Source organism: Protopterus annectens, chromosome 14.part0 (assembly GCF_019279795.1).
Source record: "Protopterus annectens isolate FY-2018-M chromosome 14.part0, PAN1.0, whole genome shotgun sequence".
Lineage (NCBI taxonomy): Eukaryota > Metazoa > Chordata > Ceratodontiformes > Protopteridae > Protopterus > Protopterus annectens.
This window is the reverse complement of record NC_056748.1, coordinates 1,079,683,771-1,079,699,971: the sequence shown is the minus strand read 5'-3', so window position 1 is coordinate 1,079,699,971 and position 16,201 is coordinate 1,079,683,771. Positions and strand designations below refer to the sequence as shown.

The 16,201-nt window shown below is 41.1% G+C and overlaps 1 protein-coding gene across 1 annotated transcript in view; it reads left to right on the top strand.

Annotated features, from left to right (window-relative positions):
• The window catches only part of CFAP46 (cilia and flagella associated protein 46), a 3,596,153-nt gene that overhangs the window by 3,271,266 nt on the left and 308,686 nt on the right, over positions 1-16,201 (top strand). The window contains exon 58 of the mRNA XM_044056880.1: positions 14,929-15,041. Within this exon, the coding sequence (XP_043912815.1) occupies positions 14,929-15,041 (113 nt within the window). The remainder of the gene's footprint in view (positions 1-14,928; positions 15,042-16,201) is intronic.

Here is a 16,201-nt window from a genome sequence, read left to right as displayed (position 1 = left end):
GACTTGGGATGTTGAATCATTTATAAGTAGGGGCCTGAGAGCTGAACCATTTACAGGCTGTCAGTGTCCATTAGACACACAGGTGTGAAATCAGGGGTGAATTTCTGGCTCCCCCTCCAGTTTGCAGTTGAACTGGTTAAGGAAGTGCGTTGCTACAGATGGATAGAGAGCCTGTTTAGACAAAGGGGTAGTTTACTATCAAAATGTTCAGGTGGCTTTCATCGATCATTCACAACTCCAACCCGGAAGAACAAAATAAAATTGCAAAGCTTGCTTAGAATGTTGATTACTTTGAAGGAAAGAATCAACTTTCAAACACACACCATCCTGAAAAAAGCATCTATTACGAGGCCGAAAATGTCTTACCATTTTGCAGGGGGCCAAGCCCACCTGCATCCCCTATGTGGGGGGCTGCACCCCTCACACCCCCCGTGCTACTTATATATTCTAACTTCAAGATTGCACTACATTGAGGAAAAGGGTAATTTTCCCGATCCCCACTGTAGTGTGATGCCTTTCAAAATACTGACACTCTAAACTATAAACACAATCTCCTTACTGACATTTCACAATCAACAGGAATTGTGTTCGTAGTTTTACCTCTATGCCACTCCGTGTTCGTACTTCCAACTGTCGAGGAAAGCCACCTCAACAGTTTGATTGTAAGCCGGTCCAATCTATGCCACAGGCAATGTTTACGTCTTTAGAACAGATAATTCTGGTGCTGTTTGTTTTGAATATGTGAAGTAGGTCTATAAAAATGGGGTCTAAAGATGCCTTGCATGTAGGGAGTCTCCCTTATCCCACTTAAGGCAATGAAGTACTTCATTATAATTAGGTATCTCATCACTAAAAAGGAGAGGTCAGGAAATACTAGACTGCACAGTCAACATTTCAGAGGACCACAGAAATGCAATTGCCACTGTTCCATGGAATCTGACAACTGCCTTAATTTGAACAAAGTAAAATAAACAGTGCACACTCCTGCCAAAGGTGGCTTACAAACAACAAAAATCAAGGCCTAAAAACAAGATGGGAGCACACCAACAAAGCTGAGAAAAAGCCAAAAAACATCCTAAAACACTTCTTTATTACAAAAGGATGAGCGCTTTCCCGGGGTTTCCTACTGCCTAAATTTGACCAGGTAAGACCATGAGAGCTGAACTCATCATAAGTCTGGTCCCCTCTTACAGTAGAGACCCCAAGTAGCCTCTTCCTTATTTAATAACTCTGAATGCCAAGTTGCCACAGATAGAGCTTTAGTAGCTTAAAAATAACAAGAGAGACTGACATTTTGACAGTTAACATATATATTTTTTTTAATTCTGGGGATAACCAGTCTGGCAATAAATAAATAAATACATAAGAGTTAGTAAACCACAGGCAGTCAGTCTCTAGCCACACTGCAGACCCCAGATTAATAACTTTGCAAAATGACTGTGCTTTGTTGCAATTTCAAATTATTTGCAGAGATCATCTGAAGGAGACATACCCCATAGGCACTCCACTCACTGCATATGCTTCAGTATCAACAGCTGATCCATAGTGTGGTATGATTATATTGTGCCACTACTGGAACTAAACTGAATAGATGTTTAATATTTTGAACATAATAGTAATAATAATCATAATAATAACAATAATAATAATAATAGCCTAAAATGTCTGAGTCCTGCCCAGTGACTTGTCAGCTTTCAAACTTTAAGCCTAACACACAGAATTTTGAGGAAAACTGTATTGTAAGGACAGAGTGCCAGTTCACCCAGAGCTTTTTTGTTGTCAAAGTGCACTCCTTTGACGGGTTCCATAGAACTGCTGTTTGGCTAGTGATCCTTCAGACCTGGACAGATAACTCCCCATTGGAAGAAACCTTCCATTATTTTTTTTTCCTAACTAATATGTTGTCTTTGCTAGGAAACAGAATATTTTATGCATTGCTGTTGCAGTTTTAAGGGAATTTGTGTGTAAATGCTTATGTGACGTTTTTGTGTAAAAAATGATATTTTTGACAGTTTTCCAACAGGTTAAGTAGGTGTATTTTTGGTGGCATGTTATTTTGCTTGTGAGGGATATCAGTGGTACCACTTGAATGCTCATTAGATTATTGCTACAGTAGCCTAAACTATATGTATTATATCCTGCATAGGATATAATGGCTGCCAGAGGTCTGGGACAGTAGCCTAAACTATATGTATTATATCCTGCATAGGATATAATGGCTGCCAGAGGTCTGGGCACCAAATCTTTCAGAGCTTTCCTGACATTGAAGAGCACTCCTCTTGTGGGCTTTAGAGGATCAATGACTGGCTAGAACTTCTTCATCATTGATAAGTTCCTTTTGGGGGAAAACATACCACACTTACTTTTTGTGAAAAAAAAAAGTTATTATTAACAGTAAATGGGGAAAAGAACTGTTTAATTTTTGCTATTGTATTTTGGGGACTGTCACAAATTGTTTTTGTGAATTAAAAGAGTAATTTACCTTTCTATGTTTCAGGCATCTCTGTCGGCTTAACCATGAACACTTTTACTGGTTCCTTGGTGATTCCTGCTTTCGTTTACAAGAAAAAGAAAATTATTTGACAGTGTTTACCATTTCAACAGGCTGCTTCTTGCCTCAGCTTCAGATTATTGATGTTGCAGTGGCTGTTTCAGCTTCCTCAGACCACTCATATTTTTCCTGGTTTCCTTTACTGTAGTCCCTCCAGTCGCCATTGACCAGGCGTTAGATGCACTTTCTGTGGCTATTGTAGTGTCCTCCTTGGGGATGGGAGAACTGCTCTTGTTGGTCTCAGAAGAAGGAGCAGAAAATGCTTCTTTGCCTAGCTGGATCAAGATGCCTGATCACAAGGGTGTCATCTCTGACTGTAGTTGGCTGCTTCCATAGATCTTCCTTGCAAAAAGAAGCAGCAAGTTGAACATTTATCTCCCGCTGATTTCCTTTCTCTAGACAGGGAAGATTTATCTTAGGCTTATAATGCCATGCATTCTAGATATTCCAGTAAAAGCAAAATAAATTCTCTAGTTTCTGATGAACAGTGAATTGATTAGGAGGAAACAAGTTCTGTTGTTTCTCCTCAAGCAACAGTTCTTCAGACTTTCCCTTTGAAGAATTTTCTTTTTCTGAAACCATTTCTAGAATTAATCTTTTTTTTTTATGAGAACAAAATGGCATTCCACTTTCTTTGAAAACATTATGATTTATTACAACTGGAATTTTCTTAGGCTTCTGCTGTTCTTCCTTTTCTTCCAGCTTTGGAGGATGTATTTATTGCAGCCTGCAACATGCCTGACAACCAACCTGCAGCCCCCAAAAAGGCAGATTAACTAAATGAAATTCCTCAGTCTTACAGTACTTATTTTCTCATCCCAGATCAGACCCATGCAGTGATTTCTCTTGTCAAATAATTCTACAGCTAAACATTTAGTAAATGCTAATCCTTCTCCCCTTACAAGCATGAGAAATCTTTTGATAGATTTGGGGAAAATGTTTATTCTTCTTCTGCCCATCTGATTTTCAGGTTCTTAATTGTTGAGCTCACGTTATAAGTTTTTGTTTGCTTCTTTTGAGAATATGAGGAACATATCTCTCAAATATCCTTCATCTGTGGGTAAATCTTCTCCAAATGCTCCTATTGCTTCTATTTTTGAGGTAACCAAACATTATTTGACATGTTCTTGCTGATGCCTCTTCTAGAACCGCAGCTACCTGTTCTGTTATGAGAATATTTGGATTGTTACATTCTCAAAATTTGCCTAAAGATGCAAAGGCTGAAATTTTCAGTTTTGCTCTTGACCAGAAAGTTGTTCAGACCATTTGCCGCTGAGGTCCTGAAAAAATATAAAGAGAGAGAAAACTGATAACGTATCCAAAGGATGACTCAGATTTTTCAGTCTACTTTGACCAAGTTTGTTAAAGGTGTGACTGGTCCCTACTCCAGGCCAGCAATCAAGGAGAATCAATCCTCACCACTGACTCCAGGGAGGGACAGTCAGTAAGGGCAAAGATGGATTCACACAGTATTTTCAGAGGCAGCTGCCTGCACCAAGCACTGTTTCCCTTAAGCGCATACAGTGACCATGCTCCAGACAGACTCACTCTCTCTCTCTCCAGGTCCACACAAAACTCCACACTGACCACTTTGGCACTCTTTGTCCCTATTCCCAGTTGCTGACTCACACACTTGGATATTTTTAGTTTCACACACACACACACACACACACACACACACACACACACACACACCTGGGAAAAGTTGGCACAAATTTACTAGCTGTGCCCCTTTCTGCCCAAATTCTGAGATAATCACACTGCCACCAGTCAGCTGCCCTAAGGCTCTTACAAAGGGTGCACAATTATACTGTGCAAAATTAATACTGATACAAATCGTAGGGTGTGACCAAAACAGCAAGACTTTCAGGAGTAGCCAGAGTGTCACCAAAACAAGCATAAGTACTCTCAAGATGTTAAAAGTATTCTCTAAAGGACTAGCCATAATGAAAGGTATTAAAATATTTAGTGATAAATAATAAAACAGAAAACAGGAGAATACTGAATACAACAAACAACAGAGTTTCAACTACAGAGATATAAAATAATGCAGTTGGATAGTTTCTAACAGATACAGAAAACAATACTAAATTATTCTCACTAATTGTCCCTATCTGACTAAAGAATTACTGTTCCTTGACTACTTACTAAAGCAAGGAAGCTGATGTGTGCTGCATGTCTTACCATACCAAAAGCCAGATGATGTCTGTCTGTGTGGATGTGTGAGATACATATCATGTCAGAAATCTTTACTGTCAAGTTCCAAAGTGCTGCTGTGACAGTTCCAAAGAAAATAGATGCTGGTTAGAGAATGACATCACCTCTGGTCACCTGACTCTGGTACAATACCCACACAGAGCTTTGCTAAGATCTGTGGTAGCATCTGAAAGTTATAACACACTGTCAAACTTTCCAGCCTTCCAGGGTTCTCTGATAAACATACACAGTTGATCAGTTACAACAATACAACCTAATATACATGCATACGTTCTTTCTGTCCAGCAGGACCTACTGTTGATTCATTTATAACACAAGTAACTTTGCCAATATATTTTTAACTCCAACATCTGTACAAATGAGTCTGATAGTCAAATATCATAAAATTCTTTACATCTAGCTAGCTATGCTGGCATAAGTATACATGTACTGCCCTACTCTCCCTGGTACAGGTGGGAATACCTCATAACATCACAAAAGATTTAACCCATAATTCAGGATCCTTTTTAAAAATCAAAATAAACTGTCTCAGCAAATTACTGGCAAGTGAACATTCAAAAATAATTGCAAGAAGACTCAAAAAACAAGGGGGTGGGACTCCCAAAACATGGCCAGTCCAACAAGTTCTAATCTTCAAAACATAAACCTGCCATCATCTTGGCAACTTTTTAATTTTTCCCAGAAATCTGGTTCTCCACTTCTTTCTTTGGCAAGAGATAAATGGCTTCTGAGAGCTGTTCATTAGGCGTACAAATGTCAGTTGGAGTCCCTACCCCCTTTTCAGGGGATTCCTTCTCATCCACCAGATCAGACTTCTTTATTTTCCCCTTGTCATTCAGAATATGCAAGCTCATGTGGTAATAAAACCTGTTCCTCATATTGCAAAGAAAGATTTTTATTTGAGGATGTTTCTGGTACCAAAGGAATAAGCTTTATGGAGACCAGTCCATGAAGCTTCTTTCTTTCTTTCTTTGGTACCAAAACAAGCTTTATAGAGACCAGTCCTAGATCCTTCCTTTCTAATCCAGTTTGGGAATTTTCCGAATTTCAAAATGTTATCCCTTCACATCCTATTACCTCTTATTCCCCTTTCTGATTTTTGAAAAATATATTTAAAGGATGTTTATGTTTTCATAGTGAACATTTCAAGTGTTTCTTAAGACCTTCTCCTCTGGATTACACTGTCAGTTTGCTGCATTACTCTTTGGGTTATTGACTGCTCCTATGATGTTTACATAGAGCCCATGATAGCCTAGTGCAGACTGCAAGTTATTCACATTTTTCTTTATGTAGATGACTGGCTTATATTTGTGGAGTCTTTTTCAAAGTGTCAGGAATCTCTTACTTGGATAAAAGATATCCTTCACAGACCTGGTTTTCTCGAGAACATTCAGAATGTCTAATTCCATCCCACTGAGTAGTATTGTGATGTCTCCTGGATACCTAGGTTCAAAGAGCTTTTCTCCCACAGGGAAAGTACATCTGCATCCCAATCATTTCCCTTGTTTTTTAGTCAGTTGTAGATTTCAATTAGGAAATTTCTCAGGATTGTAGGATTCTTCCTCAACCTCAGAAAACTTGATCACTATAAATATACTAAATATAAATATCACTAAGGATAAAGACCATTTTTCACATCAGCTTTCTGCAGCACCGGCTCAGATTATCGATTGGAACTATAAGGGTATCCTTTGCCTTTGCTTAAGCTTTGGAGTACTAGATGTTTTTTTTTCCTATTATCTCCACTATAGGTCTTGATTAAATTCTGGAATACTAGATTTCATTTTTATATCTCCACTGTACCTTTCTCCCGATTCCACTTTTTACTGGTAGGTGTTCTCATTTAATTAATTTCATTCACTATCTTACTTGCTTTTTATCTGTATTTTTTATTTGAAATTCTTTTGATGTTTTCTATCTGTAATTTTTATTTGAAATTCATTTGAAGCTAGTTGAGGTTCTTCATATTTAGCAGTTTCAGTATTTTCAGTTTTGATTATTAACCAAATTCTAATTACCTGAGTATATAACTTCTGCTGTTACAGATAAGTAGGACTTACGCAACTTTAGTATGATGTCCTTCATGGATGCATCTGCAGTCATAACAACTGGGTTGTCCTTTCGTCAGGCAGCCCTTCGGTCGGCCGGATTCCAAAGTCCGGGTCCGGCTTCGGCTGATGTCGCACTTCACCCGACGTCATCTCTGCTGGTCTTCGGGTATAAAGGCATCAGCCGACGCCATTTTCCTCAGTCTTTCTTGCCGCGTGGCACCCGAAGCAGAAGCTGTTCGCAAGTGCCGGTCGGTCAGATCCAGAGATTACTACTACCGAATACTACTTCGAAGACTTCTAAAAGCTAAGTACCCCGTTGGGGACTCTTTCTTGCCTCAGCCGATGTCAGAAAAAGTCAATAACTGTTTAACTTGTGGGAAACAAATACCTCATAAAGATTTCCACTCTTACTGTTTGCCTTGTTTAGGCCCAGACCACGACGTAGCAGCCTGTTCGGCCTGTGCTTCATTCAACCGACGAACGCTTAGGCGTCGGTCGGAGTTTGCTGAACAGTTTTTCGGCTCAGATTTTGCGTACATTATGCCGTCGGATCCTCCGACCACCCAAATTGTTAAAAAACGCAAAGAAAAAGACCGACACTCGCAGTCCGCGGTTTCGGCCGAAACCATGGTTAAGCAAACCGCGAGTGTCTCGGTTTCGGCCGAAACCGAGAAAACTGATCAAAGTACAGCCGAATCAATGACTACTACTGAGGTTCCTGCTACTTTACTGGAATCGGTCTCAGAAATTTTACCTACTACAGTTGCTACTAGTGACTTATCAGACACCATCCCTTTGGATGTCTCTACCCCAGCACGTGGTGCTGCTAGGCCTCCTGCAGCCATGTCTATTAAGGCCTTTGCCAGGGCTAAAGCAGCCAAATCTACTAAATCTGTGCCTGTTAAACCCCCCTCAACCAGGCCCACTTCTAGTTCACAAATGCTTACTCTGGCAGAAGATTTAATATCCTTAATTAGGGGATCTCAATCTCACCCAGACAGGGCCTCTCAGCCCCCAGAAAAGAGACCTAGAGCAGAGCCCCGAGCCTGTGTCCTCTGATGATTCTGCGGATGACTCAGATATTACAGACCAGCCAGAGGCTCCTTTCTCCAATTATGAAGACTCAGATGCTGAAGAATCCATTCCAGCTGCTTCTCCACCAGAAGAATTCTCCTTTGGGAAACCTTACATGCCATGAGAGAACAATTCCAATGGCAGGAACAGGATTTCTCAGATTCCAGAAAAAGACTTAGGACTTTTCTGCACCTACCACAACACAGGCCCTTAGCTATACCTCCTGTCCTCTCTGTTGTGGACGATGCATTTAATGATGTCTGCACTGCACCAGATTCCTTACCTCCAGCCCCTGCCAAACCAGATAGATTTTACAGGGTGCCAGACACTCATCATCACCTATACAAGGCCCCACTTGCAGACCCCGAAACTATATCCCAGGGACCTAAGGCAGTAGCCTCGACCACAGCAAAAAACCCCATTCCTTCTGAAAGGGAAGCCAGGTCTTTAGACAGATGGGGCAAAAAAGTTTACACCTCTGCTACTCTCTCAGCCAGAGCTTTAAACTGTCAGTTTCACATGATACAATACCAAGAGTTTATGCTTGATCAGTTAACTAAAAAGCTATCCTCTGATGACTCCATAGATAAGAAATATGTATTAGAAATGGTAAATAACATACAACAGGTTAGTAACCATTCCTTAAAATGTGGCTATGATGCACTGGAGGCTTCATTTAGATCAGCCATGACTGGCACAGTGATAAGAAAACATGCATGGCTGAAGGAACAGGTCTTACCGGATCATGTTAAAGCTAAGTTATTAGATGCTCCTATGGATAAGGCCAGTTTGTTTGGTACACCTGCCCAGCAGGTAATGAAGAAAATGGAAGAAAAGGCAAAATCTGTACAAACGGTTAAAGATTTCTTACAGGTTCAGCCCCAAGGTTTAGCAGGAACTGGCCTGCCAAAATTGGTCCTTTCCTGACTCCACAAGATCCCAAAGAGGCAGGAATAGACGTTCCAGAGGCAGAAATCAATCCAGAGGCGGTGCCTACAGAGGACGACAGTGGCAAGGTAATAACAGAGGCACAGACACAGCCACTACCACTACAACAGGACAATCACAGTGACTTGATTCTAACTCCGCCTACCAGGGAACAAATAGCAGCACCATTAGGCGGAAAATTAACCTTATTTTCGAAAAACTGGCACTATATCACAAAAGACAAGTGGATTTTGCAAACCATAGACCAAGGTTACCGGTTCCACTTCCACACTTTACCAGTCAAAGAGGAATGCCAAACCTGCCTCCAAACCAAAAAACAGAAGCTCTACAGCAGATAATGCAATTAACAAAGATGAGAGCTGTGGAAAGAGTACCAATAACAGAGCAAGGCAAAGGATTCTACTCCAGACTATTCCTAGTTCCAAGAAAGGAAAAAAGTTGGAGACCTATTCTCGACCTGTCCACCTTAAACACATACATCATTGTCCCAGAATTCAAAATGCTGACCCTACAGCAACTTCTTCCCATGCTGGGCAAGGAGTGTTGGCTGGTAACTCTAGATCTCAAGGAGGCATACCTGCACGTCCCCATTCGACCAATTTGCAGAAGATACCTCAGATTTCTTGCAGGATCAGAGCACTATCAATTCTCAGCATTGCCCTTTGGCTTATCTACTGCGCCAGAGTATTCACAAAATGCCTGGCATCAGTAATCGCCCACTGCAGACTACAGGGAATCCAAATCTATCCATACCTGGACGACTGCCTGCTACAAGGGGACAACAAAAGCAAGCTGACAACAGATTTACAAAGGGTCATTTACTTGCTACAAGCACTGGGATACACAGTCAATTTACAAAAGTCAAGGCTGATACCATCCCAAACAAGGACATTCTTGGGCGCGGAATTGGACACAGTAAAACAAATGGCATTCCTAACTGCAGAAAAACAAAAAGAACTACCTCTTTACTTCTTGGCACTAACAAAACAGAACAAGCTAACAGCAAGAAAAGTTCTGCAGGCCTTGGGTTTCATGGCATCATGCATAATCTTGGTTCCACATGCCAGACTGCATATGAGAAAACTACAGTGGTACCTAAAGAATTTATGGTCCCAACACAGGCACAGCCTAGAAGCAGAAATTCCACTAATCCCATGCCTAAAACAGGAGTTCCTATGGTGGGCTCAAGCATGCCAGTCAAACCCAGGCCTACCCTTTCACAACTATCAAGCAAGCCAAACCATCACAACAGACGCCTCAGACCTAGGATGGGGCTCACATGCTGGACAAATGCGTACAAGGATTGTGGACAGGACCAGCTTCACTTGCACATCAACCTAAAAGAAATGCTGGCAGTAAAACTGGCAATGCAAAATTCAGACCATTTCTCAAAGAAGGCCATTTGATGATAAGGACAGACAACACCACAGTCATGTGGTACATCAACAAACAGGGAGGCACTCATTCATACCCCTATGCAGAATGACTTTGGACCTTTGGAACCTGGCACTCAGCTACAACATCCAGTTACAGGCAATATTTGTACCAGGAAAGGAGAATACTCTAGCAGACATGTTAAGCAGAACCACCTCGGATGCTCACGAATGGATGCTACACCCGGACATCTTCAAGACCATCTCAAAGAAATGGGGAATGCTACAGATAGATCTATTCGCTTCCCCTCTCAATCACCAGCTCAAAAAATTCTGCACAAGGACATTCCATCCACTTGCATGGAAAGTGGATTCGCTCTCCTTCAGCTGGAAAGGTCTGACAGCATATGCATTCCCACCTCTTCCCTTGATACACAAGGTATTACTAAAAATCAAGGAGGAACGTCCAAGGATAATCCTGATAGCTCCGAACTGGCCAAGACAACACTGGTACCCATTACTGAGGAGCATGTCTCGGGACAAAATGTGGTCAATACGCGTGATGCCTTTGATGTTAACTCAGAACAACTACAGCATCATGCATCCAAACCTAAAAACGTTGCAACTGACTGCATGGAACATCACATAGCAGCAATTAATCCAGATCTTTCACAAAGGGTTAAAGACATTATCCTTGAAGCCCGCAGACCTTCAACAAGAAGGAACTATGCAGGAAAATGGAAAAGGTTTGTCATTTGGAGTGCTGAAAGAGGAAAAGATGTGTCGAATATAGATATTGCCAACATTCTGGAGTACTTGGCAGAGCTTCTACATACAGGCCTGTCCTATTCCTCCATCAAGATACATGCATCAGCTATTTCAGCAGAATACAGCCTTGATCCACCTGTCTTTTCACATCCTCTACTCAGGCAGTTCCTCAGAGGGATCAAGAATGTAAAACCTCCTAGGAAGCCACCATTGCCAGCTTGGGATTTGAACTTTGTGCTAGAAAAGTTGACACTCACCTTTTGAACCAGCAGCAACAGCAGACCTACAGCATCTATCATGGAAAACTGCTTTCCTACTGGCAATAACCTCTGCAAGGAGAGTTTCTGAGCTTCAGGCCCTAATGGCAGTACAACCCTTCCTAATCTTCCACCAAGATAGAGTGTCCATGAGGACTAATCCTACATTTATGCCTAAGGTGGTATCCAGAGTGTCCTTAAACCAGGCAATCCACCTACCTACCTTCTTCCCCAACCCACAAAACAGAGGGGAAAGAATGCTGCATACCTTGGATGTACATAGACAACTATGCTACTACCTGGACAGAACAAAAAGTAACAGAAAAACTGACCAGCTTTTTGTAGCCTATGCAACAGGAAGGGAAGGAAAAGCAATTTCCAAATAGACAATCTCCAAATGGATAGGAAATTGCATACGATTCTGTTACTCCTTCCATGGAAAACCAATTCCACAGAACATAAGGCCTCATTCTACAAGGGCAACAGCCACTACCACAGCCTTTTTACGAGGAGTGGCAACCAAGGACATTATTGAGGCGGCTACTTGGACCTCCGTGCATACATTTGCCAAGCATTATAATTTACCTCTGTATTCCAGATCCCGAGCAGGGTTTGCCACTGCTGTACTGCAAGGGATCCTAACCACACCATAATCTATTCTTCCTCCTCCCCTAGTTGGCTATGGTATTCTACCCAGTTGTTATGACTGCAGATGCATCCATGAAGGACATAGTACAGTTTTGTACCTACCATAAATGTAGATGTCCGAACTGGATAGCATCTGCAGTCAGGATTACCCTCCCTCCTTCCCCTCTGTGGTACTCCTAGGGTATTTACCCTCCTAATAGCTAGCTGGTGGGGGGAGTCTATTATGGTTTATTTGTTTGTATATATGTACACACATGCTTATTTTTTGTGTTTGCCTTCTATCTTTTTGGAAACATTGGCATTTACCCAAAATTTAGCCTTCCAAAAGGGCAACTGGCATCTGGGGCAAGAAACACTGAGGAAAATGGCGTCGGCTGATGCCTTTATACCCGAAGACCAGCAGAGATGACGTCGGGTGAAGTGCGACATCAGCCGAAGCCGGACCCGGACTTTGGAATCCGGCCAACCGAAGGGCTGCCTGACGACAGGACAACCCAGTTGTTATGACTGCAGATGCTATCCAGTTCGGACATCTACATTTATGGTAGGTACAAAACTGTACTTTTTGTACTCTAGCAACTGGTAAGCATGATGCTGTGAATAAAATCAGTAGCTAGGCTATATAAGGCTTTTGAAACCTGGCCAGCTGGATCTTGTCCTGGGCAGGACATCCCATATAGCCTAGGGCTACTGCAGCAGTGATATTTTTGAACATCTACTGTTACAGTAAGTTTACTAACGCAACTGTACTTTCTTTAACATTTGATGTGAAATTGAATGTCTTTACCCTCCCATTTACCTGATTTATCTTTCATCTTCCTACACATTTGCATGATTTTAGAAGTCTTTAATAAAGTTACTTTCAAAACTAAACCAACAGTTTTCAGATATGTCAACACAGTGGAAATGTTCTTTATCACATTTAATGTTATGTACTGCAGTTCGGTTATGTTCCATGCCCCCTATGTCCTTGTTCTTCCATGAAACAGGTATAAGAGAAGATCACTATGTGCCATACACAGAGAAATATTTTAGGATATAAATAAATAGATTATGTGTAACTCATACATCAAAGCCCATGTTTGACCTAGGGTACTTGTATTTTTCAGTAGGAGTCTTTCTTCTGTTTTGGCGCAGTAAATGTAATGTTGTGAAAGAAACAAAATAAAATATATGCTGTTTGGCACACCATAGCAGCTCTCCAAAGCTACCTGAACATGGGGGGGTGGCAGTATGCTTAAACCAAAACACTGTGGTAGCCACAGAGTCCCACTACAGATATCTAGGCATCTGTTGAAATCCTACCCTTAACTTTTGCTAGCATCTCCAGGTCATTAAAGCCACAATTTATAAAAAGTTTACCCCTGAGCATGGTGACTGCCCCGTTTCCTAGCCCCACAGTATTTGAGATAGTAGTCCTCCTTCACATCTAGAATATGATCTCCCTCACCTTAACTGCCCCAACAAAAGTATATCTGTCCTACAAACTACTACAGACATCTACCTATTCCTCACCCAGCCAGCCTCCAAAAATGGTAACACCATTACCTCACCCTCGCCACAGCTAAATGGATTCCCATCCCTGAAAGAGCTATGCTTCTAATGGACTGTTATTCAAACTCATCAATGAACAAACCTTCCTTTACGAGACTCTGCTACCATTGTACAACCTCAGATTGCTTTCCATCTCCACGCCCCACTTACAAACTCCCTTTACCATCCTAAAAAGGAGGGGGCACACATTCTTAGTGCTTTTTCCAAAATATGGGAATCCATTCCCCAAGGCATAAAGTCCATTATCTCTCATTCAGCAAATTCCAGAATAAACAAAAATGCTTCTTTGCCAACAGGGTGCACTGCAAATGCTTGTACAATAGCTCCATCACCTAGCCCCATACTTCCCCATTACCATCACTTCCTGAAATCCTCCTCCTCTCCCATTATCACCTAGCCCCATTCTTCCCCATTACCATCACTTCCTGAAATCCTCCTCCTCTCCCATTATCACCAAGCCCCATACTTCCCCATTACCATCACTTCCTGAAATCCTCCTCCTCCTCTCCCATTATCACCTAGCCCCATACTTCCCCATTACCATCACTTCCTGAAATCCTCCTCCTCTCCCAGTATCACCTAGCCCCATACTTCCCCATTACCATCACTTCCTGAAATCCTCCTTCTCTCCCATTATCACCTAGCCCCATACTTCCCCATTACCATCACTTCCTGAAATCCTCCTCCTCTCCCAGTATCACCTAGCCCCATACTTCCCCATTACCATCACTTCCTGAAATCCTCCTCCTCTCCCAGTATCACCTAGCCCCATACTTCCCCATTACCATCACTTCCTGAAATCCTCCTCCTCTCCCATTATCACCTAGCCCCATACTTCCCCATTACCATCACTTCCTGAAATCCTCCTTCTCTCCCATTACTGTAACTTCTCTTTCCCAAACCCCTCACAATATCTCTTACCTCTCTTTATTCCTGCTGCATCTCCATCTTCTACTAAAATTATTTGCATGCAATTTTGCATATCCATAGAACATTAACACAGCACTGCCAAAACAGATATGCACAAGGGGTATTAAAGAATTACAAGATGTTGGTTCTTGCAATTTGTTTAATACTTTTCATATACTCACAGATGAATGTGAGCAATCAGCTTGCTTATACCTCCTGATGATAAAACCACAGTATTCTTCAATGTAATGAGACTGTTGAACCCTTCAATACATTGATCTGATAGATATAGAGGAAAATTGTCAGCTAGTAGACATATGGACTTGTATCTTACATTTTAAAATTAGTATCTAGTAAGGGTAGTCCGCTCATTTAATAAAAGCTGTATGGGGTGTTCTAGGTGATGAGAGCATGCATCTCTCTGTGACGTATTTACATAGACCAGCACAGCAGTATGAGTAATCATAATTGTATGTTACCGTGCTTAATAACACTGCTTTTACCAGTGAAGCTGTTATTGTAGCAATCGGTGCTCAAGTGTTTTTTTGTTGTCTAAATTAATGTATTTCTTTTTACAGTTATGACAGATGGGAGTATCTGATGAGCAGTTGCAGTGCGTTTATTTTCTATGGAACAGGACAATTCTTGTCATACTTATTACCTTCCAGAATGGCTGCCATGGATTTAACCGGTAAGACAGCCATTTGTGTTAAAACATTATTTTGTTTGTTTTTCACATGTAGTACTACAGACTGTAAGTAAGAATTTTCATCTCAGTTATGTATCAAATATTCAGTGTTTCAGTAAATTACTCTTTATAAGAGAGGACATATTTTGGTCTTAAGGTCAGATATTAATAATTGTATTATTTGCACAAATTATTTTCTTGATAAACCATCCGTCACTGATACTGTCAGTATAATGCAGATGTCATAAAATCTTCAGGTTCAAATAATTAAAATACATATTTAAGCTGACAGTGTTTATGAAAAGAGGCAATGTCTGTTAACAAAGGGCGGTAAGGGTGGTGACAGCATTGTCACCTCAAAGCAGAAGGGTGGCACCCATAACATCACCTCTTAGCAAGAGGTTCTCAAGTTCAGTTCTCAGCTGTAGTGTTTTCTTTGCGGAGTCTACATTTCCTCACTGTGTTGGTGTGGGTGTTCTCTGGGTGCTCTGGTTTCCACTCACATTCAAGAGATATTTTCTAGGTGGATTGTACACTCTAGATGTATTGTAGGCATAAATGTACATGCATGTGTGTGGTATAGAAGGATACCGGGCACAGGGCTAGCAACCTGGGAGTGTGAACATTGCCTCTAGAGGATCGTTACTATTGATGTGATGCCGCATGTGCAAAAATGGGAAAAAGGGGGTGACGGATGAATGGATTGACGTAAAGGGGGTGGCGGATGAATGGATGGACGTCTGTCAATAGAGGTGGACAACTGTCAGCACAGCTTATTATCACTTTAACACATTTACACCTAGCCTGAGTAAAATTTCAAACCTCATGACACCTGAAGAGTTCCTGCCTCGACAACCTTTGCCTGAGCTAAAATTTTGTGAATGTATTTTTTCAGCCTAGCTGAAACAAATGTATATATTTTAAAAATAACAAAAGTTACAAAAAAGGTTAAAATACGAACATTGTTCAACACACACTCCTCTTCAAAGTTGTGATATTAATATTCTAGCCAGACTTAATAATTTTATATTTAAGAAGTAGTTAGATAATATATACATTTACTTATTATAATCATAGAAACAGGTAATGTCTCCATAACCATAGTAGACAGACCCACAACTACAGATTTGATCTTCATTTAGCTGCAAACTAGATATGTAGAT